We start from the raw sequence: 20,859 nt of genomic DNA on the forward strand, positions 1-20,859 counted from the left end.
CTATTGGCCGTTCAAGTCAGTGGAAAGGGGGCCTTAGAGCCGGAAGATTAATCTGGCAGAGGTAGGAATGTGTTTATGGATTTTGAATGAATGTATTGTTGGAATTTACTCAGAGCGATGACGCTCCCAATCGTACATCATGCAAGTCACGTATTTTCCTCACAACCCTCTCCGGGTTTGAAAGGTCAACGAAGGACCAATTTGAACCTCTAAAAAGTTTAAGTGCCACCCATAGAACAAGGAAAGCCATAACCTAAAGATGAGAATTAGTATTTCGAAGAAAATCCCAAACGCGAACCCGATTAGGACCCTTACAGTAATATATGAGGCTAGGAAAGGAAACCAATGGAATTTCTTCCATACTGAGGCTCCGTTCGCAACAAATAGGATAAACAGACAGCCGATGAAGGCAACGTAAGCCAGCACAGGCTGTCCGTGGCTACGGTACGGATAGTCGTCATAAGACTCATCACACCAACGGCGGACCTGAGGGACTTTTTGATGCTCCAGGACTGTACGGTGGCGACGAATACTGGTCATCTGTTAATATCTGCTCTAATTCAATTTGGTATAGGATGGGTATGGCTGCGATCCAACCCACCAGTGGTAGTATCGAATGAATGCGAGAGCTTCGCACGCCCATACGATTATCACCCCCACACTACTCATCTGGGCTAGAATCTCGACGAACTGGGGCTCCTGTCAACCTTTTTTTGGTTAAAATGGAAATGAGAAGGAATGGAGAGATCTTACCATGCCTATCGGGGTGGTGGAGTTTGTGCCGCCGCGCAATTGAAGAAAGGGTACCCAGCAGAATGCAGCCGCGGAAATCACCATGGCTCGTACCGGCACCCGGCGGTGGTTTGTTCGGCCGATCCATGCCAGGGCATGCAAGAACCAGGGTTGGCCTTCTCCACCGTCAAGCCGGCTTGTAAGGCCGAACAAGGTCCGGGAAGCGACGTAGAGCTGCGTACTTGCGCAGGAGAGACAGGTGAAAACCAGGAAGGCGTTGAAGACGTGTCCGATATGATGGATTCCGGACTCGAGTCCGATCGCGACAAAGGCGGATGTTGTGTCTGCAGTCTTTTTGCCCAAGGGGGAGGAACAGTCGGAACCTGCTGTTTCCTTTGTCCAGCTCAGACGCGGGAGGTAGCAGTCGTTCCATGGGATGTCGAGGGAGACAAGAAAGCCGGAGATGGAGTAGACTATTGTTGCGAGACTGGAAATGTGCTTTGCGGAGAACTTGACCGTGTTCCCGATTAGGGTGTCGACGGAGCGTTGTGAAATGTCGGAGGGCGTTCGTGCGTCAGCGTGAGTGTTATTTGGCCACTGGGCTTCCAGAGCGGAGGCCGCGACGATCTCGACACCGACGTATGCAAATGTCGCGATGGATAGGCAGATGCTAACCAGGTTAGTGCTACAGGACAGGCTCTACTCGTGCATTCAATCCGGCACTCACAGGAAGCCAGTCCCCCAGTTGTTCGCAGAATTGGAATCGAGCAGGACGGGGGAATTCCAGTCTGTTCACATTAGCCCGATATGTCCGGGATGGTACGATGTGAAAGCATCAAAGGCAGGTCCTACACTTGAATCCCAGGTACCCCTCATTACCGGCTTTTGGTGGTGAGTATGTGTTTCCCAAGCATATAAATGGAAGCTGGGACAGTATCACTCACCTCCTACGTTAATCGCAATCAAAAAGGCCATTATTACGCCCAAGAAGAGCAGCTTGAGGGTCCCAGATATCACTTCCGTAAAACCATAGATCTAGGTGAAGCGGTTAGATCGCTACCTGCGCTTGGAGTGGGCCACTACCTTACCTCAATCGCAAAGGTATTGAGGAAAATCAGCATAATAGGGAAACAGAGGTATATAATCCCACCATCAATCCCTCTATTTCCATCTGGCCCCGTCCAAAAGTGGAACTCTGCGGCGGAGGTTGCGATAAGGGCAGAGAAGGCTGATGAATATGTAAACCTGTTTAGACTATTAGCAGGTAAACCGTGGCTCTTGCTGGTCATAAATCCACACGCACCAGTAGGCAATTCCGGTAGCGATCCCGAGCTCAACATCGACAAACTCACTCACGTAAACCGAGAGTGCTCCTGGGATCGGCCAAATGCATAGCATCTCCGTGATGCATTGCATAACAGCCCATGACAGGATGCCCATCACCAGGAAAGACAGAACCACAGCCAAGGGGCCTGCAAGCTCGAGAATCTGGCCACTACGCCAGTAGAGACCTGTTCCAAGTACCCCATTGATCGTAATCATCTAAATTTGGTCAGCGATGGACTTTCTGCCACGTGGTTTGGCGGCACTCTGGCGATTTTGGTTTCGGGCAGCACATTGACCAGTAGGGATAGATATCAATAAGACCTACAAAGATATGAATCCCGCGGAGCTTGCGCTTTACCATGCGATTCTTGTTTGGTCGGAAAACGACGTGCGTCGAGTCTGTGCGGACGAACTGCTCAACGCTTTCCCGATCCTCATGGGAGGGTTCGCTCGAATTCCCTCGAGATTGCTCAGCGCTGCCGGATGGTGGAGGTAAATGTTCTGTGTCGAGCGTCGGCAGGTGGTTCTCTGCTGCACCGTTTGCAGCTTTCCTTTCTCGCGACTCGTGCGCCTCTGGCATATCGTGGATATGCACGCAATCAAAATACAATACCGGAGATATGACGTGCCAATAGACACCAAGGGGAACGGAGGGGAGAGTTTTTGAGATCTCCCCACTGTTCCTCCATCACGAGATCAGCCGCATTGGATCACTCCTCAGGTGGGTGGCTCTCGCGTCGCTGGTGGCGGGAATCGCGAAAGGGCCGCGCCATGGCAGCCTCTCGTCTCCCAAAGCGAGCTTAGTCCTGCTGATCGGTGCTGGTTGCCTCCAATTGCCTTGATTTCTGGTCGGGTTCGAGCAATGCTCTTTACCAGATCTGGAACCGACTTGCAGATTGCTTTTGGCAAACACAGAGGCGCAGGCGCACGGCCGAGCCAATCTCCCGTCCAGACAAGGGGGGTGCGGCAGGTCAGCCTCTCTCTCAATCAAATTCTCTCTCCCCATTTCTTTTCTTTTCTCCCGAAGTCCCTGATGATGCCTGTCGTCTCTTGGCAAGTGACGTGGCAGACCCTTCTTCCCCCAGAGCCTCACCTGAGGGGCACATTTGGCTCCGAGGCTCGGGGTTATAAACTCGTTGAAGTATGAGGTCTGATGGAGGAACCCACTCATAGTACCCCTTTGACCTTCCTCATGATTTAATCCATAGCACTCACGCTCGCCGCTTAATAAAATAATGGATGGTATTCAACAAGATGTCGGCACTCGCTATTTTACCAGAGAAAATCTCCAAGCATTGCTTGAGAACCTGTTTCCAGGCCGCACGAATTTCAACCTCAGGGTAACACCAACTATTGCTTGGGGCTGATGTCGGCGGTCCATGGCTAACCATGAGGCAGATGAGAGAGGATCGATGGGTCTTTAATGCACCGAGAGAAGTAACAAATGTACGCCTTACCCTTCTTCAGGGGCAGGACAGTGGCAAGACCCGTGCTGATCTCGTGTTTCAGGCTGAGCTCAGGTTCGCGTGCCCCGCCTCCTCAGCCACCAAGAAAATTTGTCATTCGATTTCCAACACACGAATCACAGTATTGCTCGAGACTGAGAGCCATTCTAGTGGGCGTTGAGGGGTGGAGGAGAAAGATGCCTTGGGCGCTTGGCTTGAAAATAAGAAGGGTCCAATTCCATAGTTGTTTTCTTGATTTAACCACCACTTGCATATCAATCGTAGCAATCGAGCTCAATTTTTTTCCCTTTCATTTTCATCTTTATGGAATCGGTGGAGTTCTTTGTTAATCGGGTGGCGCACCCATTGCAACTGATCGAGAGCAAGCCAAATGGCCAATGCAATCAACATGAATTCAAAACTTTCGAGGCGTTAAAGGCACATTTTGATGATGCGACAAAACGCGAATATACGTGTCGTTATATGTTCGTAACCCTGAAGACTAACCCGAGAAAGCGAGGCAATTTTTAATATCATCCAGATCAATCTGCCAGCGCAACTCCCACCGACCATTGGAAGTGACCAAGTCCATGTTGGATCTCATCGTTGAGGAACACCGATTGAGTGATGCATTTTGGGACCTGACATCATGCTTTTATGATCGCCATGAGGGTGTTGAGGAGGCTTTTTGTCTACCTTGTACGGAATCGCATGATGGCGAAACAACAGGTGGGAAACTTCCCATCGCAGACTTTGTATCAGGGACTTGACTGAACGACTGCGATATAGAGATATCATATACTATTAGGTACCCGGAGTACAAGACTGACAGAGAAAGGCCAGAGAGAAACAGCTGGGTCATTCGACAGAGTGGGATCTTCCACCGCTTCAACACTGCAACATCACAGTCCCTGTTCATCCTTCTGAGTCCGTGCCCGGACTCGACAGCACACAAGAAGGCGGCAGAGTGGTTGGAGAGACACAAGAAACTGGACGTTTCAGATCGCTTCTGGTTGCACGATATTCTACTGTCTATATACCTTCCACCATGCAGGCAATATGTTGCGTCCCTCGAGGAGAGGTTTTTATCCATCGCGAACAGGACATTCGCGACGTACATCGAGGAGCCCCTGCGTTTGGGCTACGATAACCTCAGCACGCTCATTAAGCTCGACAGCAAATTCTCGCAGATCCCCACTATTCTCGAGGCAGCTCTTGATGTTCTGGGGGCACTTGAAAACCTTTCTAGTTTGGCATCAGGGACAGGGATGGCCACACCACAGCTCAGAAATATTCGTCGACAGTGTCTCACGTATTCGCGAACCGCCTCCCATCTACAGCAGCGTACCCGGGCAGCCGCGCAACTTCTCACAGACACATTATTGTTCCGAGACCAGGTTATCGCGAAAGAGCAAAGTGGGAATATGCTTCGGTTGAACAAGTCGGCCGTGTTTATAACAACGCTGAGTTTGCTTTATCTACCCGCGTCTTTTCTATCTGTAAGTTTCCTAATTGGCTGCACATGGTCGTGTACAATCAAATTGGCTAATGACCTAACTCCTACAAATAGGCGTTCTTCGGGATGAACTTCTTCCAATTGGATCAGGACAGCCATAACTTCATAGCAACATCCATGATATGGATATTCATTGTATCCGCCTTTGCACTGACTGCCGCCACATTCATCTTCTACTATTGGCTTCTCCATCGTGATGGTGCGGTCTTCCGCAAGCTCAAACCACGGATACCTGTGACTCCTGCTTGGAACCTGAAGCCGCTCAAACAGCGGCTTACCTTTAACACTATGAACACGGAGAATCGGTTGGAGTTACAGCCCTGTTAGAGTATATAAAGCAAGGGTAGACTTTCAATACAACTTGTTATAGACTTCAAACTATCATCGTGGTAGCTACAGAAACCCTAGTGCAACTTTGTATATGGCTCGTGTGTTCCGGTTTGCCAGAGCAGCAATGAGGACGTAGCCGCTGTTGTCTCGGTCATCGGTGGCATCATCGTCACTATCTCCACTACCGTTATTGTTGTCATTGATGGTATTAGCGTTATTAGCGTCACTCGTGTTATGAGTGGCATTGTGGCTATCGTGGCTATTGTTATTATTGTTGCCATCCAAGACTTTCTCTGTAAAATGGTCATCCTCAGATAGACCGGGGAGTTGTGCAAGCTCCCTCACTGATATATCGTCATCATTTGATCGCGGCACCGTCATCTCCACGAGCAGGAGTATGGAACTGGCCGTCGCTCTCGCCAGAGCGTACATTCTCTGATCATTTGACCCGATCATTAGCTTCACCACCCTGTAATGCTTGATGTCCTTCCTGACCGGGGTGTCGATAGCCATCAAGTTCTGGATGTAGAGCTGATTTCCGCGGGCGATCAGGGCACATTTACTAGGGTTCTGGCGGAAGGGGGCGACTGTTGGCAAAAGACGTCCCGTGAAACCGCTGCCAAGGTCCTATTTCCACATATAATCAGGGACATACGTCGAGAAAACATTCAGGAGGGGGAGTTTACTTGCGACTCTACGTGAAGAGTTTTGAGCCTCTTCGTGGGGAGATGTACATAGACAATACGGATGGCGTGTTGACGACTCCGCGCAGTGGGATTTGGCCGGACGACGAGGTAGAGGTCGTCGTTACTTGAGAAGAGGAGCTGGATTACATCCATTGCTGGCGAAGGTAGGAATGCCTTCCACCCCCACTTTCTCCCAGGGCTGTCTTGCTGGTTAGCTAATAATGTACCTTGGCTGAAGTCCGTTGATATTCCCCGAAGGGTAATCATCAGGACGCAGGACGACAAGGGAATTCCTGGTAAATAATTACGTACCGACCAGCTTGGATTTTAGCTCGCGAGAGAGGAGCGAGGAATAAATAACCTGGTTGTCGCTCCGCCGCACCTCCTCGCAGGACAGCAGCCAGTGTCTGGCTATCGGGTGATATTGCGATGATCTCGGGTTGGGAAGGTAGGGTAACTGTGTAACGACCATTGGCAAGGCTAGGGCCAGTGATCGTTCCTTCCCACAAGTCAAAGATGTAACACTTGATGGTTTTTAGAGGCACAGTAAGGGCGATGGAAGGGTCTTGATGATTCTTACATGGGAGTCAGGGCCAGTGGAGGTAGCCACGACGTATCGGTGAGTCAAGGAGAGACTTTTCCAAATTACTCCATCGCTTCGGTTAAGCGGGTACTCGGATGCAGCTTTTATGGCTGCATTGCCTTCCACACGAGAAAGCGATTCCCACGTATAAAGGGAGATTTTTGTATCGCTCCAATACACCACAAATGCTCCATCGGAGGAGATTTTGCATCCTTTGAACCCTTCATCGGGCCCGAGAGACCAAGACTCGACCTGGTTATTGTCCGGAAGATGAACTCTAGGATCATTCCCTTTCGTTAGTTTATTTGAATCCCGAATGAGGTAAGGGGACCGTGTCTTTGCTCACCTTGGCCTCCGCCCTAGAAGGTCCAGAATTGATGGCATGAAGGGTGCTGTGTGTGGCTCTCCACCCGTCAATTCTTCGTACCTCTCTGATGTATTAGCCAGCATCTCTTGCACTTTCTTAGCGCTGCACCTCTTTGACTGGTCCACCTTCAGGACTTCGGCTTCCAGAAAGTCCAACATATACTTTACCGCGGCCCCTTCACTTGGGCTCCGGTCACCAGCCCGCCGGGCAAGACGCCTATGCCACCTCCGAATCTCAGGATGTATCCGAGCAGGGCCAAATATTTTTGGAATCACGAAAAAGCGATCATAATCGCCTGAATCTGGGTGCCCCCCCCTCTTCTCCGAGTATTGCAAAACCTTTTCCTTTCCCCCGTCGAGATACGAGAAGAGAACGCTGATGATACAGCCCAGAGACCAGACATCACTGTCCGTTCTCATGGCCGCACCCGTAAAAGCAGATTCCGGTGCCAGGTACGTACCGTCTCCCCGTTTGTTGACAGTCGCGGATAGCGAGGGATCCTTCGTTTTGGGACGCTGCCTAAACCAACTGTTGAAATCACGCTCTCCACCCACGTCTCTATCACGGTGTCGAACTTTTACCCGCGACATGCCAAAGTCGCTCAGCTTCCAGATCTTCTGCTCTGAATCACGGGCTGCCTCGTCGTGAAAGACGAGGATGTTGCTGGGTTTGAGGTCCATGTGGTAACACACGAGCTGTTCCAGCTCCCTGGTCTGCAGCCCAGTGTGAAGAAAGTCGAGCCCCCTCGCCAGACCCACGGCGGAGCGAAGCATCCTCTTCTTTTCGCTGATATCGTTCGGGCGATCTATCAACAAGTATTCTCGGAGGTCACAGATTGCTAGCGGCATAAACAGGCTGTAGGTCTTGCCGATGGCCAGGCTGCCGTAGTTTTCAAGGATATTCTCGCACTCGCTCGGTGTATTGAAAATCTTGTCCATAATTTCCCTCTCTTCCTTTGCGTCGAACAGCGTATTCATAATGTAATCTTTCCGAGCCAGTTTGATGTCAACCATGTTCGCAGTTTCATTCTTGGGGTTGAAAAAGTGCCCTTTCGCTATTTTCACTTCGAACACGTCCCCAAAGGATCCGCTCCGCAGCGACTTCTCCGCCAAATAGGGTAGTCGCCAGTGACCCTTATCATCAACTCTCACTTCCGTCCTCTTCCTAATCACCACCGGGCAGAAGATCCACTGCGTCAAGGCAAATTTGTCCGCGGCCGCATACTCCCCAAATAGTTCCTCCAGATCCTCCCGCTCTGCGGGCAGGGAACCAATCTTTCTCCTTCTCGTGCTCATCACCGGCCAGGTATCGTTAGCCACCAAGTTGATTATGCACTTTCTCGCTGCTCCAGACGGGCACGAGGCAAAGATGAGAACCGCGAAGAAATCATGAAGCTTCCGCTTATTCACCCTGTCCACAAGTTCGCTCTCTGTCATACCGAATTGTTGGACCGCTGTCTTTCCTGGCTCGAGGAGGCTCTCGAAAACGCGCTTAAGGTTGGGCTCGTGTAGAGCCTCCTGGGTGGTCCCCCGAGACGCAAACCTGAGCTTGGGGTCGTCCTTCATCTCGAGCTTTTTCAAAATCTCGTCATATAGCTCATGGCACAGGGTTGGGTATGCTCCATCTGCCATCTTCTGTCAAGCCCAGTCTGTGAGTGCTTGGTGCGTTGGAAGAAGTCAAGCAAGGCTGAGGGCTGAGGGTGGACAACTTGGAGGCGGGGCTCTGCCCAAGTAATAACGGAATCGGACACCAAGTTGGTCAGGACACCAAGTTGGTTACTTCTGCCTGAAAACATGTCCTATATTAATTTTAAATCTTAATTTCTAACCTATATAATAATTATAATGTACTTGGAAATCAAGTAGACTTTGTTCAACCCAACCCGTGAAACCCGCCAAGAAATGGGTTGCGTTGCTGATTTTAATACGGAGGTGTGCACCAAAAGTTTGGGCCGCACTCGTAACTTTTATGTATTATTGTAACAAGATTACTAGTAATCACTATGGCAACTTGTTCCTTAGTTATAGTTATATTTAGCATAAAATTAGCTAATAGGCCCCTAAATACTAAAATAGTCGAAAATAAAGCGATTTAGAAGCAGGCTTGGGCTAAGGCTCAGGGATCTAATCCTCCTCAAGTAGAGCAAGGTCTACACGCGGTAAGAGGCGGCCTTTGACCCTCCAACCCTTCCAACTACGCGTATCATAGTCCTCATGGCCTTTCTTATATTTGTTGCCTCTATCCAGGTAGATGACCTCCTGAATATAATACATGAAACATTCAACCTAGTATTAAATAGTCTCCTGAGCTGGGTTTTCTGATCTGCTATTCCGGAGCGGAGGCCGTTACTCTAACTCAATGCTCTTTTATCCAACAAACGAACAGATTGTCCACATATCTCGTAACACATGCATCTGCTGTAGAATGATCTTCGTGTCCGACGTCCCCCCGTCTCTCCAATGACTGCCGTATACAACCCAGCTAGTGAGCCCGCGGATCCCACTCCTCATCCACCTCATCCAGCAAGTCCCCCCCATCAACCCCGAGCACATCCTCCAAACTAACCAGTTTAAACGACGCAAGCTCCGCCGTCCCACCCCCAGCAAGCTGATTCGCATCGTCATGCACAACCACCAATCCCCTCGGGAAATCCGCATTCAGCGCCGTCCCCACCGCCGTCACGCCATCGGTATTCGTCACCCCGTCAATGTCCCCGTCCTCCGACGGTTGGATAGTGAAAGTAAGAACATGCTCGTTGGGTTCCGCACGTCGGTAAACCGAGTACGCGCTCACGCCCTGCGCGGAGACAATGACAAGGCCCTTATCGGGCGTCGGGCCAACGACGAGGGCGACGCCCTCGACATCAGCGTAGAGCGTCCCGTCGCCCGTGCGCGCGATGAGCACGCCGCTGTCATCAGAAGCGTCTGGCTCAGCGTCGTACCGCCATAGACCGTAGGGCTCTTCGCCGATGAAGACCACGGCGTTCTCCTCGTCGGCGACGCACCCCTCTACTTGTCCGCCTGTGCCGGCTTGGAATTGGCGGACGAGGGTTGTGGAGAGGGTGCCGTTGGAGGAGGCGGTCAGCTCGTATTGTAAGTATTGGCCTGATTTCTCGTTTACGAAGAGGTATTGTTTTCCTGTCTTGCTGGAGCGGTAGACGCATGAGCCGTAGACGGTGTAGTCTGGTGGTGTGGGCTGGGAGCCGCCGGGGATAGGGGCCAGGAGGCCGTCTGGGGTGATTTCAAAGAGGCTACAGGAGATGGATCAGCCCGAATGCTCATCGATTTGGAAGAGGATGCGAAGGGCTTACCACAGGGTATCATCCTCCCGACAAGCCGCGTAGGCAAGATCAACTGTGCGATTCCCCGCCCGGAACCCATAGATAACATCGACATTGTTCGGCTCCCCGGCCGTAATGGTCTGGAGCAGATTCCCCGCGAGATCAAAGACCGCCAGACCAGCGCCGAGCTCGGACTTCGTCGTCGTGATGATCGTCGACTCGTTCGCCCCCCGTGACGAGATCCAAATCGCCGGGTCGTCGCCGTCGCCGCCGTTCGCGTCAGTCTCGTACTTCGCCGCGACACCGATCCACGAGCAGTCTGGGCCGGCGTGGGGGCTGCGGCATTCGCATTCGTTGGGGCCGACGCAGGTCCCCTGGTTTGAACAGGCATTTGGGCAGATTATCTCTTCGCATTTGGGGCCGGTGAAGCCTGCGAAGCAGGAGAGGGTGCCGTCTGGGTTCTTGAACCCGTTCAAGGGCTGTTCCTGCGCTGGTGGGCAAGAGGACCGTGGGGTATAGCTTGTGTTGGGGTCTAGAAGGAGCTTGGTAAAGGCTGGTCCGAGGGAGCTGACGCCGAAACCTTTGCTTTCGGCCGTCTCGACGGCATAACCTATCACTCCATAGGGATACTGTGTCGAGTTTGTCTGATAGATGACCGTCGCTTCGATCTCAATGTCCTCAGCCCCAATCAGAGATAGAGATCCCTTCAGCTGAAAATCAGAGGTGTAAACCTCGATGACGTCCGTCTGCGCCACGAACAGGTAGTGCGATTTGCGAGTCACGTATACGGCTAGCCCCGAAATGTCGTCCGTAGCTTCTCCCACGGTCTGAATCTCAGGTGCTGCGGTAGACTCCTCAGCAGTGAAGCTATAGATTGTCTTATCCTCTGCAGCAATATAGACAACGCCGTCTTCAGGAGAAACAGCGCAGGAGCTTGCTTCCACAGGCACCGGGAATGTTTGGATCTGATACCGTCAGCTTCTGCGGATAGTCTTCGAAAGTGGAAAGCATACCTCGAGAATCTCCAACTCCGACTCCTGGGGCCGAACTAAGAACTGCATTGCCTGCTTCTTCCCGAAGAGATAGAAATACTGCGCACCGCGCTGACTGCGCCACGTACAAAGGGATGACCAATCACCAAGAGCTTTCTTCTCGACGCCAGACACTTGCGTTAGTCCATCCAGCTTGAAGACACGAATAATCGAGTCCGGAGCTGCAATAGAAACGACAAGATCACGACCCCGTTCTCCGACATCGTACAGGACGCCGGCCACCTTGGTCCGACCGACCGTTACCTGAGCTGTCTCGTCCAGGTTTCGGTCGAGGAGATCAAAGCTGCGAAGGCCACCAGTCGCTGCGCTGCCATCATTTCCGATCAAGAGAGATTCTCCTGGGGTAGTGCCGTAGTATATGGCGGACTGGTCCGACTCCACCTCGGCCGTGAGCGCGGAGATGGGCAGGTTTGCCGCTTGGCCTGAAGCAAAAACCCCCAGGCTGAGCCCAAGGAGCAATCTGATAGTATGTGGAATCTTCATTGCAATTGTTTGAGCTTTCCGACTCTCCAAGATCAATTCTCCGTCGGAGGGATCGCAGTTGATATACCACAGCCCGCTCGCCCGCCAAGATGCGGCGCCCCCGCTTAGGGCACCGCGTGCGGGAGGCTTGGCCGCCGATTGGGTTTTGGGTTGCCCGGCGGCAGTGGGGGTTAAATTAAAGAGTGCTTCTGGAAGTTGCAGATCCAGGGCAAGATCTTGTTCCTTCCAGCTGTTGGCCAATGAGGCGTTGTCTTGCGCAGGGCAGATCGCGGACGTGACATGCAGGCGGCGGTCAGATCCTGCTATGATTGACCCTGCGAAAAATCAGGTGGACCCTCTTGCTCGCTTATGGTCTTGGGTTGCACGTCAGTCTGTTCGAAGCGGTGGTTCTCTGGAGTAGATCTTGTTTCAGTCCCCTGCTCTGGACACTCCACGTCGGGAACGGGCACCAGATGGTTCAGTGGCATATGTTACCGTCTTGGATGAAGTCAATCCTTGCCTAACAGCGAGGTCTAGGTGTGTGTGATTTTTCTCAATTCAAAGCACACAGCTCGTGCGCTCAAAGCCGTGCTTTTGCAGGGTGGGTTGGTAGGTATGGCTGGGCGTTTATTCGATGTCCCAGAGACCCTAGCCTTTCAGGGTACGTTGTCCAGTCCCAGGCCAAGATGTGCGCATTTGGACGCAGTTTTGCAAACTTTCAGGTACAGGGATATGTTGGCGAACGACAATATTCGTATTGGGCGGATTCTTGTTAAGAGCCCTAGAGTGCCAGTTGTACCAAATGTAGTGACACCTTTGAAAAGACCTCAAAGAGTCCGAATCAGGCTACATTACACTCCCACCGGTGACCGGTATCAATATTGTTGACCATATGATAGACCCGGCCAACGTTTTCGCCCGTTGCGAGATTGAAGCCCCAATGAAACTGCGCTCGGCCCCCAAATTCGATAGGAGAATATACAGCCCATTGATATCAAACGAGACGGGATCGTCAGGCGTACTTATTTAAGCCAGAGTTGTTGGGGGTGATCTGGGGTGATGGAAACGAAGTACATGGACCGTTTCTGTCGATGGGCAGCCATTTTGGAGCCTTTTGGCGGGGTAGCAGACACGCCAGAGGGTGACTGTTGCCCATGCACGGCGCCAGGTTCGTCTGCTGCTTTGACAATCCTCGAGCGCTTGAAGTTGTGAGCTCTTGTCTGCCTTTACCACATCACGAGCAGATCATCAACAGGCGACATAGTTTCAGGTTCGACTTGTAAAGCATCGTCCCACGCCCTTTGTCCGTCTGTTCCACATGGCGAGTGTCCAGTCGGCGGTAGAGATCATCACCAAGTCTGAGCTCTCACCGACCGAACACTTGATCTTGAAACATTTTGTCGAGTCAGCAGTCGACCCAGAAACCGCAGCCAAGTACATCATTTCGAGAACTCAGACGACAAGAGATGGCGTCGAGGAATCACTTCGTGAATTCAAGGGGCAGTGGAGGCTTCTTGCGACCCGATGTACTTACGCCAGATCACTCCTTTTTTACAACAAGAGCTAATGTTCGAAAGTAACGGTCGTGGACCCTATTCCGCGCGAAATTCCAGACTTGGTCCTTCAAAGGGACGGCCCAGACTTCACCATGGGATGGCGCCCAGGCCATATTCCGGGGTCGGTTGTCGAGCGCGCCCACATCATCCCGCCGTCTATGATCCATGACCTCGAGTTGGTTGAAGAGGTGAGGAAGAGTCTCCAAGAGCACGTTTGACTGCTTCCTAACTCGGAGTAGGGTTCTCTATTCTCCATGCTGAATGCATTCCTATCCAGGGATCGCGTGGCGCGTCTGAGAACAATAATCACCAACGAATCAAAGGACGGAGCCACCTACCTGAGAAATTTGCTGTTGTTACCACCGAGCATACATAAAAGCCTTTCGCGCTGGACACGTAGATATGAGGGCTAAGCCTGAACTCGCCGGGTGGCCACCCCCGGCTGCGACGATGAATATCCCAACCGCTGCATGGTAAGCATCTTATCACGACTGTTCCTCTATGGCATAATTCAGAGCTCATCAAATCACACAGTCCAGGTTACGTACATTGTATCCTGAAGAGGTTTCCGGGCTGTACCCGGGAGACGGTACGCCTTTTCTAAATACAATTCAACTCTTCGAGCTGTCCACCTCAGATGCGAAGAACATTTGCCTCCCAAGCCATTTTCTGCTTAATGTTCATCTCAGGTTTGCCACCGCCTTGCATCTATTCCACATCGAAAACAAGGCCAACCGCGGCTGGCCTAAACCGCCATATGGTGAGCTACACAGCGCTCCTGAGAGCCTCCGCTGACGCGTCCCAGAACTTTCCCTCTCTGCAACGACTGTGCGGACCTTGAGATCGCTGTGGCTGTGCATGCCGCAATGGCTAAGAGTATCGTGCTCTATGCCTCTCAACAAAATCGGGCGAAAGCTGTATCCCCTCGAAGCCGGTGTATGGGCTCAGCGTTTGCCATTCGGGCTTTACATGAAGCAGTGCTCCAGAGCCCCTCGGAATGAGCCTCATGTTCTGGAGCTCATTGAAGAACGCACGACTATTCCTGCGCCGCGACTCGTTAACACCTGGGAGCAGGACGGCGGTGTCAACGTTCTCATGACGCGACTGCCAGGTGTCCCAATTGGTGAAATAAAACATTTAATGTCGTATCCTGAGCGTGACCGCTTTGCCCAAGATATTTGAGACTGCGTTGCCCAAATGCGCAAGATTGAAAATACGACTCCGTACTTGATCTGCGATGCGCTTGGGGACAGTTCGCCGACCATCGCCTCCCGAGTGATAAGGGGGGCCCGTTTAGCACTGAAGCCGAGTTCAACGAACACCTCGCGAGCCACCTCGGCGCGTCGTTTTCTCGAGTTGCTGAACTCAAGAACCTCTCACGCATTCTGATTTGCATCCCAGCAATATCCTCATGCAGAATGGACGTTTGAGTAGCATTGTAGACTGAGAATCTGCCGGGTTTCGACCGGAGTATTGGGAATTCACGAAGACGATGTATGGCACGATGGGTCCTGGGTTGATGGCGGACATATGGTGGCGCACCTTTGGCCGTGAGTACGAGGCTGAGTTTCAAGTCGAGCAGCAGCTGTGGTAGTTGACTCCGTTTGGGTCGGCCCCGATGGATTGGAGTGTGAAGGATGAGTTTTGGGGGAGATGTCTGCGAGATCGAGGCGGACTCCGGAGTCCGGTGCAGGACCGTGATTTCTGACAAGGCCCCCTGGTCGCTGCAATGGCTGGAGACCGTGGACCGCTTGCCGAGGCCTCCGGCGATGCTTGTCTCCATCAAGAGGGCGGCTTCGTTCGATCAGCATCGTCATGCGTCATGCGTCATGCGTCATGAATACTCAGCCCTATATTTGTCGCAGGGGGCCTTGCGGTGGGCCCATGTGCAGCTTGTCTCGCAAGAGTTCCTTCGCTCTGTCAGGCCTCCACCGATCAACACCTGGGCACCCCAGGGCCATCCTGGGGACAACAGCGAAGCTCAGACAGAGTGAGAAAGAACGGAGTCAATGGTGCTCCACAACAATCCTTCCTGTCAGGCACTTGCGAGGAGCCACGAACATCCCACATCCGCAGCATCGATCTATAAATAATTGAAAAAAGCTGGCACAGCCCTCCATGCACCACCAAGGCCCACAGCTCAGACATGTCTCAGCCAGTTCATCCCTTTGGCTTCTGCAGGCGAATGGGGCTGAAGAAACAGAGGACGATCGTCACCGCTAGTGATCCTCTCGTTTTCGGTTCCGTTGAGCTGGTGGCCCCGTTCATTGGGCAGAGGCAGTGCAGCTCGCATCATTGGAACGGGTTCCGGAGAGATTGGCGCCGCGTGAGTCCGTTTTCTCTCCAGTGCTGAGACCGCGCATCCACTTGTCTCACTGGCGATGCGTTGAGCTTCGCGACCAGGGATATAAAGCTGCCGGTCCTGGTCAGAAGAATCATCACATCGTCAAGCAACACAACAACCAGTCTCTCACAGACACACTCGTTTACAAACCACACGACAACCAAAATGAAGACCTTCGCCATCCTCACCTCCATCGCAGCCACCGCGCTCGCCCAGAACGTCTTCGTCTACCTCCCCGAAGGCAAAACCCTCGAGCGCGGCAGCGAAGTCACCGTCCAGGTCGCTCGTCCTGTACGCTGCCCCCCTCAACATTCCAGCCGCCAGTAAACTAATGACCTTCACTGCAGAACTCGCTCACCGGCTCCACCGAACTCGCCGTCGCAATCGGCATCCAGCACTGCGACCAAAAGAACGGCTGCCTCCCTGCCGCCTCGACCCTCGGCACGGTCCTCTACCACGGCGGCTTCAACCCGCAATACCATAACCATAACACCGGCCTCCCCTATGAGAACTTCACCGTGACGGTCCCCGAGGACACGGTCGCGGGTAAGGCCGTTGTTGGTGTCGCGCATGCCGCGCTTGTCGGTGTACGTCCTCCCCCTCGATCCGTCATCGGTGAGCGGATGAACGCGGTTGAAGAGGATGCTAACTGGATACTAGGCTTCCGAATGGCCCTTCCTCGAGGTGGTCAACACGACTGCGACCGTTGTTTAGATGTTCATTTGCGATAGACTGAGCGTTAGATTTACCTTGTACACAATTGAATGCAATAGCACTGTCACTAGAGTACATATCACCAGAGCCGTCCCTTCTTAACTAAAATTTCGCCCTCTCAAACGGTGTCCCGAACCCACAACTAAATGAACTTTAATATTACGTACCCATGCAACATCAACAAACATATCCAGACACACCGCTAGAGAGAGGAAGAATGATACCTCCACATCGCACCAGGAGTCCAATTACACCCCCACAAGAGCCCCCTGGGCCTAAGGATACGCCATCCCCCTCGGCTTCCGATACCCAGCGTCCTCCCCCTGCCCCTGCTGCATACGCACGACCTCCTTCTCCTCCTGCACAACCCCGCAGCACGGACAGAAGAACGCACCAAGGCAATCCTCCGCCATCTCCTCAGGGATATCGTACTTCGCCTGGATCGTCCCGGGTTGCATCTGGAGCAGTCGCTCGAGATGCGTCTCGGTGATGCCGTACTTCTTGCGCATGTCGAGGCGCTTCTTCGTGCGGATGAGGTAGCTTGCGCCGCAGCAGTTGAGGCCGCACCATATAATGCACTAAGAAGAGTTAGCTGGGGTTGGGGGTGGTGTTATTAGTGTTTTCAGGGCAGCGAACGTTGTCGTTGATGGGGCTGTAGTTTGCCAGGGAGGGGTCGTCGATGCGGGCTTGGGTCTTGCCGAAGAGGATGCAGGGGCAGAACCAGCCCATTAAGCCTGGCTGTGTTAGTGGAAGCTATCTTATGTTAATGGTGGTTTGGACGCACAAGTGTCGATGGGGGTCCAGAATTGCCAGAAGGAGTAGGACCAGTTGCGGCCGGATGCAGGGGCGGGGGTAGTAGGGGCCTCCATTTTTTGGTATTAACAAGTTGTAAAGAGTGTCAGAAGATGGAGAATGAGCGACTGAATGAACAATAAACGAGCAATGAATGAGTGTTAGCGAAAGAATGTTGAGAGAGAGTGTGTCTGACCCTCGAGGTCCGAGCCTTTATACATCACCGCTGAATCCTTCCAGAATTCTCGCTTCAGGCAAACCTTTCCACAGCTCGACAGCTCTCTCAGCAGAGCCTCGTATTCTGTGCGAGGGTGGATATCCCTCGCAGCTCCCACAACAGAAATGGCATCCTATTCGTATTGAACGCCAATCCCCGTATCCCGGCCCCAGTCCCGCCGGTCCAGGTCGAATCAAGCTGCGGCTCCTTCTCAGGGTTCTTGTTTTTGAGGAACCCCGCCGTCAGCCCCGTCGGGCCGTCGGATCCTTGGACCGCCGTCGAGGCTCTTTGGGATTGCGTTCCTGGTCAGGGGCTCGGGGTTTGAATCTGACAGGACAGGAGATTGGCGAATGCCGGGGAGAAATTCAGGGACCATTCTCCGAGGACCTGATGGAATTGTGGACTCCACTGGACTCTCTCTCTTCACGTCGAAGGTGGATTTGTTGGATCTGATAGGCCAGTTTCGGTGTGCACATTTTCTTGTGCCACGCGGTTCTGGGACCCTGTTGTGGATAATGTGCGGACGAAGGACATTTCCCACCGCGGTGCCGTGAACCGAAATGTGTCCTCCTGGTTGCTTTAGCTCCGTCAAGGAAATACACAACCACCGTGTGTCCTTTATCATGGTCATCTCCGTCCAAGCGGCATATTATTGCGGGGTCGAGCCGACACAACAACCTCCTCCTCCTCCTCTTCCTCCTCCTCTCTCCTCCTCCCTCCTCCCGCATCACCTCCAACCAACCTCATACTATGGCCTCAGCAAAACAATTCACCGTCGCCATAATCGGCGGCGGCATCGGCGGCCTCTCCCTCGCAGCAGGCCTGCTCCGGCGCAACGTCCCCGTCCAAATCTACGAGGCCGCCGCCGAATTCAAAGAGATCGGGCTCGGCCTAACGATCGGCCCAGCCGCGCACCGCGCAATGCCCCTCATCGACCCGCAGATCCGCTCGATCTACGACGAGCTGATCACCACGCACGCCGATAGTCCCGGGTTCGAGCGGTTCCGCGAGACCTGGTTCGAGGTTGTGTGGGCGACGGGGCCAGAGGCTGGGAGCGTTTTGATGGATCTCAAGGCATTGCCGTCGGGCCAGACGACGGTGCGGAGGGCGGATTTCTTGGATGCGCTGGTTAAGTTGATTCCTCCGGGAATTGCACGTTTTGGGAAGAGGTTGGTTAGTCTTTGGGAGTTGGCGGGGGAGGACGAGGAGGAGGAGGAAGGGGGGGTTGAGTTGCAGTTTGAGGATGGGACGGTTGCGACGGCGGATGTTGTTGTGGGGTGTGATGGGATTCATTCGAGAGTGAAGCAGGCTGTTCTTCCAGAGGATGAGTATAACCAGACGCAGCCACGGTATAGTGGGATGTACGGCTATCGCGCTGTCCTTGATATGGAGACCATGGTCGAGGCCGTGGGCGAGCACCGCGCGCGTGTGGCGACGATGTACATCGGCGACGGGGCATACGCAATATCTTATCCAATCATGCGCGCGAAGAAAGCGAATGTGGGCATCTTCCCGCTCAATTCTCAGTGGGACGGTGACGGCTGGGCGAGGCCAGCGAGGAAAGAGGATATGCGGCGAGATCTTGCGCATATGGGGGAGCAAATCAATAGTTTAATCGAGGTGTGTTGACGTTCACTACACGAGATCTCGCATATGACGGCAAACTAACTCGACCAGCACATGCCCGACCCCTCGCAATGGGCTATCTACGAGCACCCGCATATCTCGACCTATGCACGGTCCCGGATCGCGATCCTGGGCGACGCTGCGCACGCTTCGACGCCGCATCAAGGCGCCGGAGCGGGACAAGCGATCGAAGACGCCATCGTGCTCGCTGAGTTACTCGGAGATCCTCGAGTAGTGACAGCGGATCATGTCGTTGCCGCCTTTCAGGCGTACGATGCGGTGCGGCGGCCACGCAGCCAGAGAGCCGTGGCCTCTAGTGCAGAGGGCGCGCACCTCCTTTGCTTACGGCTTGAAGGCGTCGGTGACGACGGCGAGAAGCTAAAGCAGGAGATGAAGAAGCGGCTGCACTGGTTGTGGAATCTCAATGTACAAGGGCATGTAGAGGAGGCGAGGGCGTTGATGTTAGGGCGAATACAGCAATAGACCATGCTCTATCAGAAATGACCTCAAATGACCTCCATTACTTATCTGTCGCTTCGCAACCTCCAGTATCCAATCCTGCAGCACGAGTTGATAGATCCCTCACGCAATGGTAATCACCCCTCCGCCAACCTGAATATCAGAAACCCAAACCCCCCGCCCACTGCCTATCCCCTGCCCATCAATAAACGCATGGAACGCAATCTTCGTCCCATCATCCAATAAATCCGCACCACCCGGGCCACCAAGCGGACCAACATTACTCCCGTCCCCAGAAACAAGCAGTGGCGCATCCGGCGCCCCAACCTTAGTATACGGCCCGGCCACGGAAGAAGCCGTCGCATAGCTCACATCATACAGCAGAGAATCATACATATTCGACGAGAAAGACAGGTAATATGTGCCATCGACAACGATCAAACTCGGCGCCTCAACAAGCGGGCCATCCGCGTCCTCACGGTCAATCAGCTGCACGGGGCCACCGACGGGCGTCACGGCGTCGACGTCCAGCTGCTGGAGCAGAATCGGGGTCGGATGCAGCGTTCCGTCGCCGTTCAGGCTGTTCCCGTCAACTTTGTACACGACGTAGTGCGTGCCGTCGGTATCCCTGAACCCTGCGGCGTCGATGGCGCCGCCCTCTGCGAGTGGGCAGGCTAAGGCATTTGCTTCGGGCGTGTAGGGGCCCTCGATTGAGGGGGAGACTGCGGCGCCGATGCAGTGCTTGCTGTTGTCGTCGGAGGAGGTGGCGGAGTAGTAGAGGACGAAGTTTCCGTCGTCCTGGCCAGATCTATTAGTGTTCATACATACAATATACGGTTTATATTTATATACAGGGAGCTGCGACGCACACGCTGAATCACATCCGGTGCCCAGATATTAGGGATATCGGCCTGGACCCATGCCGGAAATGGACCTGGGAGAGCATCCGTGCCCTCGAGGAGCGTCCAGGAGGCGAAATCGTCGGAGCGGGCGACGGGGACAAGGACGCCGTTGGACTGCGTGCCGAAGGCGTAGTAGCCCTGCTCGGTGTGGATGATTGCCGGGTCCGGGAAGTCGAAGTTGATCACCTGGAGTGGTTCGGCGAGGGTGTAGGTTGCTGTGACGAGGGCGAGGAGAACAGCGTGCATGGAGGGCATCTTTGTGTTCGTTGTGTTGGATGCGAGGCTGAGCGTGGAGGGCAAGGCCTGGGAGGAGGACGATCTTATATGTCAGCCTTCTCAGCCGCGAGAGGCGAAGCTGCATAATCACGAAGGCGCTCTGGGGCTGCGATGTGAATGGCACATCCCTGTGGCTTGTTCTTCAGCAAGGCTTGGGGGAGAGGCATCATTGGCCTGACTGTTGATCGACATCG

At 53.4% G+C, this 20,859-nt stretch overlaps 10 protein-coding genes across 10 annotated transcripts; 5 read left to right on the forward strand and 5 right to left on the reverse strand.

The window, feature by feature from the left end:
* Window positions 1-27: 27 nt before the first annotated feature.
* BJX67DRAFT_352567 (uncharacterized protein) lies at window positions 28-2,056 on the reverse strand. Its single transcript, XM_071029041.1, has 8 exons — window positions 1,821-2,056; window positions 1,677-1,767; window positions 1,585-1,614; window positions 1,460-1,520; window positions 754-1,402; window positions 602-690; window positions 316-532; window positions 28-253 (listed from the first exon to the last, which is right to left on the reverse strand). Exons 1-8 carry the CDS (start codon window positions 2,019-2,021, stop codon window positions 110-112), a joined length of 1,482 nt encoding a protein of 493 aa, XP_070886525.1. The 5' UTR covers window positions 2,022-2,056; the 3' UTR covers window positions 28-109.
* Window positions 2,057-3,589: 1,533 nt separating this feature from the next.
* On the forward strand, window positions 3,590-5,379 carry BJX67DRAFT_79635 (uncharacterized protein). Its single transcript, XM_071035459.1, has 4 exons — window positions 3,590-3,988; window positions 4,045-4,232; window positions 4,293-5,002; window positions 5,074-5,379. The coding sequence occupies exons 1-4, from the start codon at window positions 3,828-3,830 to the stop codon at window positions 5,344-5,346; spliced, it is 1,332 nt and encodes a 443-aa protein (XP_070886526.1). The 5' UTR covers window positions 3,590-3,827; the 3' UTR covers window positions 5,347-5,379.
* Window positions 5,380-5,406: 27 nt separating this feature from the next.
* On the reverse strand, window positions 5,407-8,804 carry BJX67DRAFT_352591 (uncharacterized protein). The gene is made up of 5 exons (XM_071029042.1): window positions 6,965-8,804; window positions 6,616-6,895; window positions 6,348-6,559; window positions 6,036-6,234; window positions 5,407-5,976 (listed from the first exon to the last, which is right to left on the reverse strand). The coding sequence occupies exons 1-5, from the start codon at window positions 8,614-8,616 to the stop codon at window positions 5,413-5,415; spliced, it is 2,907 nt and encodes a 968-aa protein (XP_070886527.1). The 5' UTR covers window positions 8,617-8,804; the 3' UTR covers window positions 5,407-5,412.
* A 558-nt stretch (window positions 8,805-9,362) lies between these two features.
* On the reverse strand, window positions 9,363-12,097 carry BJX67DRAFT_79773 (uncharacterized protein). Its single transcript, XM_071035460.1, has 3 exons — window positions 11,279-12,097; window positions 10,296-11,230; window positions 9,363-10,235 (listed from the first exon to the last, which is right to left on the reverse strand). Exons 1-3 carry the CDS (start codon window positions 11,798-11,800, stop codon window positions 9,467-9,469), a joined length of 2,226 nt encoding a protein of 741 aa, XP_070886528.1. The 5' UTR covers window positions 11,801-12,097; the 3' UTR covers window positions 9,363-9,466.
* Window positions 12,098-13,097: 1,000 nt separating this feature from the next.
* On the forward strand, window positions 13,098-14,929 carry BJX67DRAFT_371892 (uncharacterized protein; the record flags this gene model as incomplete). The annotated part of the gene is made up of 8 exons (XM_071031158.1): window positions 13,098-13,305; window positions 13,357-13,523; window positions 13,575-13,690; window positions 13,875-14,095; window positions 14,141-14,458; window positions 14,519-14,587; window positions 14,706-14,773; window positions 14,807-14,929. The coding sequence occupies 8 exons, from the start codon at window positions 13,098-13,100 to the stop codon at window positions 14,927-14,929; spliced, it is 1,290 nt and encodes a 429-aa protein (XP_070886529.1).
* A 915-nt stretch (window positions 14,930-15,844) lies between these two features.
* BJX67DRAFT_380903 (uncharacterized protein) lies at window positions 15,845-16,393 on the forward strand (the record flags this gene model as incomplete). Its single annotated transcript, XM_071032904.1, has 3 exons — window positions 15,845-15,970; window positions 16,027-16,266; window positions 16,340-16,393. The coding sequence occupies 3 exons, from the start codon at window positions 15,845-15,847 to the stop codon at window positions 16,391-16,393; spliced, it is 420 nt and encodes a 139-aa protein (XP_070886530.1).
* Window positions 16,394-16,668: 275 nt separating this feature from the next.
* BJX67DRAFT_380904 (PLAC8 family protein) lies at window positions 16,669-17,262 on the reverse strand (the record flags this gene model as incomplete). Its single annotated transcript, XM_071032905.1, has 3 exons — window positions 16,669-16,971; window positions 17,030-17,127; window positions 17,178-17,262. The coding sequence occupies 3 exons, from the start codon at window positions 17,260-17,262 to the stop codon at window positions 16,669-16,671; spliced, it is 486 nt and encodes a 161-aa protein (XP_070886531.1).
* Window positions 16,949-18,168, forward strand: BJX67DRAFT_352602 (uncharacterized protein). Its single transcript, XM_071029043.1, has 2 exons — window positions 16,949-16,971; window positions 17,030-18,168. Exon 2 carries the CDS (start codon window positions 17,340-17,342, stop codon window positions 17,853-17,855), a length of 516 nt encoding a protein of 171 aa, XP_070886532.1. The 5' UTR covers window positions 16,949-16,971; window positions 17,030-17,339; the 3' UTR covers window positions 17,856-18,168.
* BJX67DRAFT_352604 (putative salicylate hydroxylase) lies at window positions 18,019-19,597 on the forward strand. The gene is made up of 2 exons (XM_071029044.1): window positions 18,019-19,022; window positions 19,080-19,597. The coding sequence occupies exons 1-2, from the start codon at window positions 18,153-18,155 to the stop codon at window positions 19,509-19,511; spliced, it is 1,302 nt and encodes a 433-aa protein (XP_070886533.1). The 5' UTR covers window positions 18,019-18,152; the 3' UTR covers window positions 19,512-19,597.
* Window positions 19,598-19,610: 13 nt separating this feature from the next.
* BJX67DRAFT_380906 (glycoside hydrolase family 43 protein) lies at window positions 19,611-20,644 on the reverse strand (the record flags this gene model as incomplete). The annotated part of the gene is made up of 2 exons (XM_071032906.1): window positions 19,611-20,285; window positions 20,357-20,644. 2 exons carry the CDS (start codon window positions 20,642-20,644, stop codon window positions 19,611-19,613), a joined length of 963 nt encoding a protein of 320 aa, XP_070886534.1.
* Window positions 20,645-20,859: the final 215 nt, after the last annotated feature.

This window comes from Aspergillus lucknowensis, assembly GCF_044049455.1.
Source record: "Aspergillus lucknowensis strain CBS 449.75 chromosome Unknown BJX67scaffold_18, whole genome shotgun sequence".
NCBI lineage: Eukaryota > Fungi > Ascomycota > Eurotiomycetes > Eurotiales > Aspergillaceae > Aspergillus > Aspergillus lucknowensis.

What these genes read in the sequence shown, in the direction of transcription:
- BJX67DRAFT_352567 (XM_071029041.1), bottom strand. Translation starts at nt 2,021, where the DNA reads ATGACCAGCAAGAGCCACGGTTTACCTGCTAATAGTCTAAACAGGTTT. An exon ending in GGGGTACCTGGGATTCAAGT is followed by an intron (nt 1,521 to 1,584) that starts GTAGGACCTGCC and finishes TAATGTGAACAG; the next exon opens with ACTGGAATTCCCCCGTCCTG. An exon ending in TTCATTCGATACTACCACTG is followed by an intron (nt 533 to 601) that starts GTGGGTTGGATC and finishes ACAGATGACCAG; the next exon opens with TATTCGTCGCCACCGTACAG.
- BJX67DRAFT_79635 (XM_071035459.1), top strand. Translation starts at nt 3,828, where the DNA reads ATGGAATCGGTGGAGTTCTTTGTTAATCGGGTGGCGCACCCATTGCAA. An exon ending in GAATATACGTGTCGTTATAT is followed by an intron (nt 3,989 to 4,044) that starts GTTCGTAACCCT and finishes AATATCATCCAG; the next exon opens with ATCAATCTGCCAGCGCAACT. An exon ending in TACCCGCGTCTTTTCTATCT is followed by an intron (nt 5,003 to 5,073) that starts GTAAGTTTCCTA and finishes TCCTACAAATAG; the next exon opens with GCGTTCTTCGGGATGAACTT.
- BJX67DRAFT_352591 (XM_071029042.1), bottom strand. Translation starts at nt 8,616, where the DNA reads ATGGCAGATGGAGCATACCCAACCCTGTGCCATGAGCTATATGACGAG. An exon ending in GCTAAAATCCAAGCTGGTCG is followed by an intron (nt 6,235 to 6,347) that starts GTACGTAATTAT and finishes CCAGCAAGACAG; the next exon opens with CCCTGGGAGAAAGTGGGGGT. An exon ending in CTCTTCACGTAGAGTCGCAA is followed by an intron (nt 5,977 to 6,035) that starts GTAAACTCCCCC and finishes ATGTGGAAATAG; the next exon opens with GACCTTGGCAGCGGTTTCAC.
- BJX67DRAFT_79773 (XM_071035460.1), bottom strand. Translation starts at nt 11,800, where the DNA reads ATGAAGATTCCACATACTATCAGATTGCTCCTTGGGCTCAGCCTGGGG. An exon ending in CGGAGTTGGAGATTCTCGAG is followed by an intron (nt 11,231 to 11,278) that starts GTATGCTTTCCA and finishes TGACGGTATCAG; the next exon opens with ATCCAAACATTCCCGGTGCC. An exon ending in CGGGAGGATGATACCCTGTG is followed by an intron (nt 10,236 to 10,295) that starts GTAAGCCCTTCG and finishes CATCTCCTGTAG; the next exon opens with CCTCTTTGAAATCACCCCAG.
- BJX67DRAFT_352602 (XM_071029043.1), top strand. Translation starts at nt 17,340, where the DNA reads ATGAGTGTTAGCGAAAGAATGTTGAGAGAGAGTGTGTCTGACCCTCGA.
- BJX67DRAFT_352604 (XM_071029044.1), top strand. Translation starts at nt 18,153, where the DNA reads ATGGCCTCAGCAAAACAATTCACCGTCGCCATAATCGGCGGCGGCATC. An exon ending in AAATCAATAGTTTAATCGAG is followed by an intron (nt 19,023 to 19,079) that starts GTGTGTTGACGT and finishes TAACTCGACCAG; the next exon opens with CACATGCCCGACCCCTCGCA.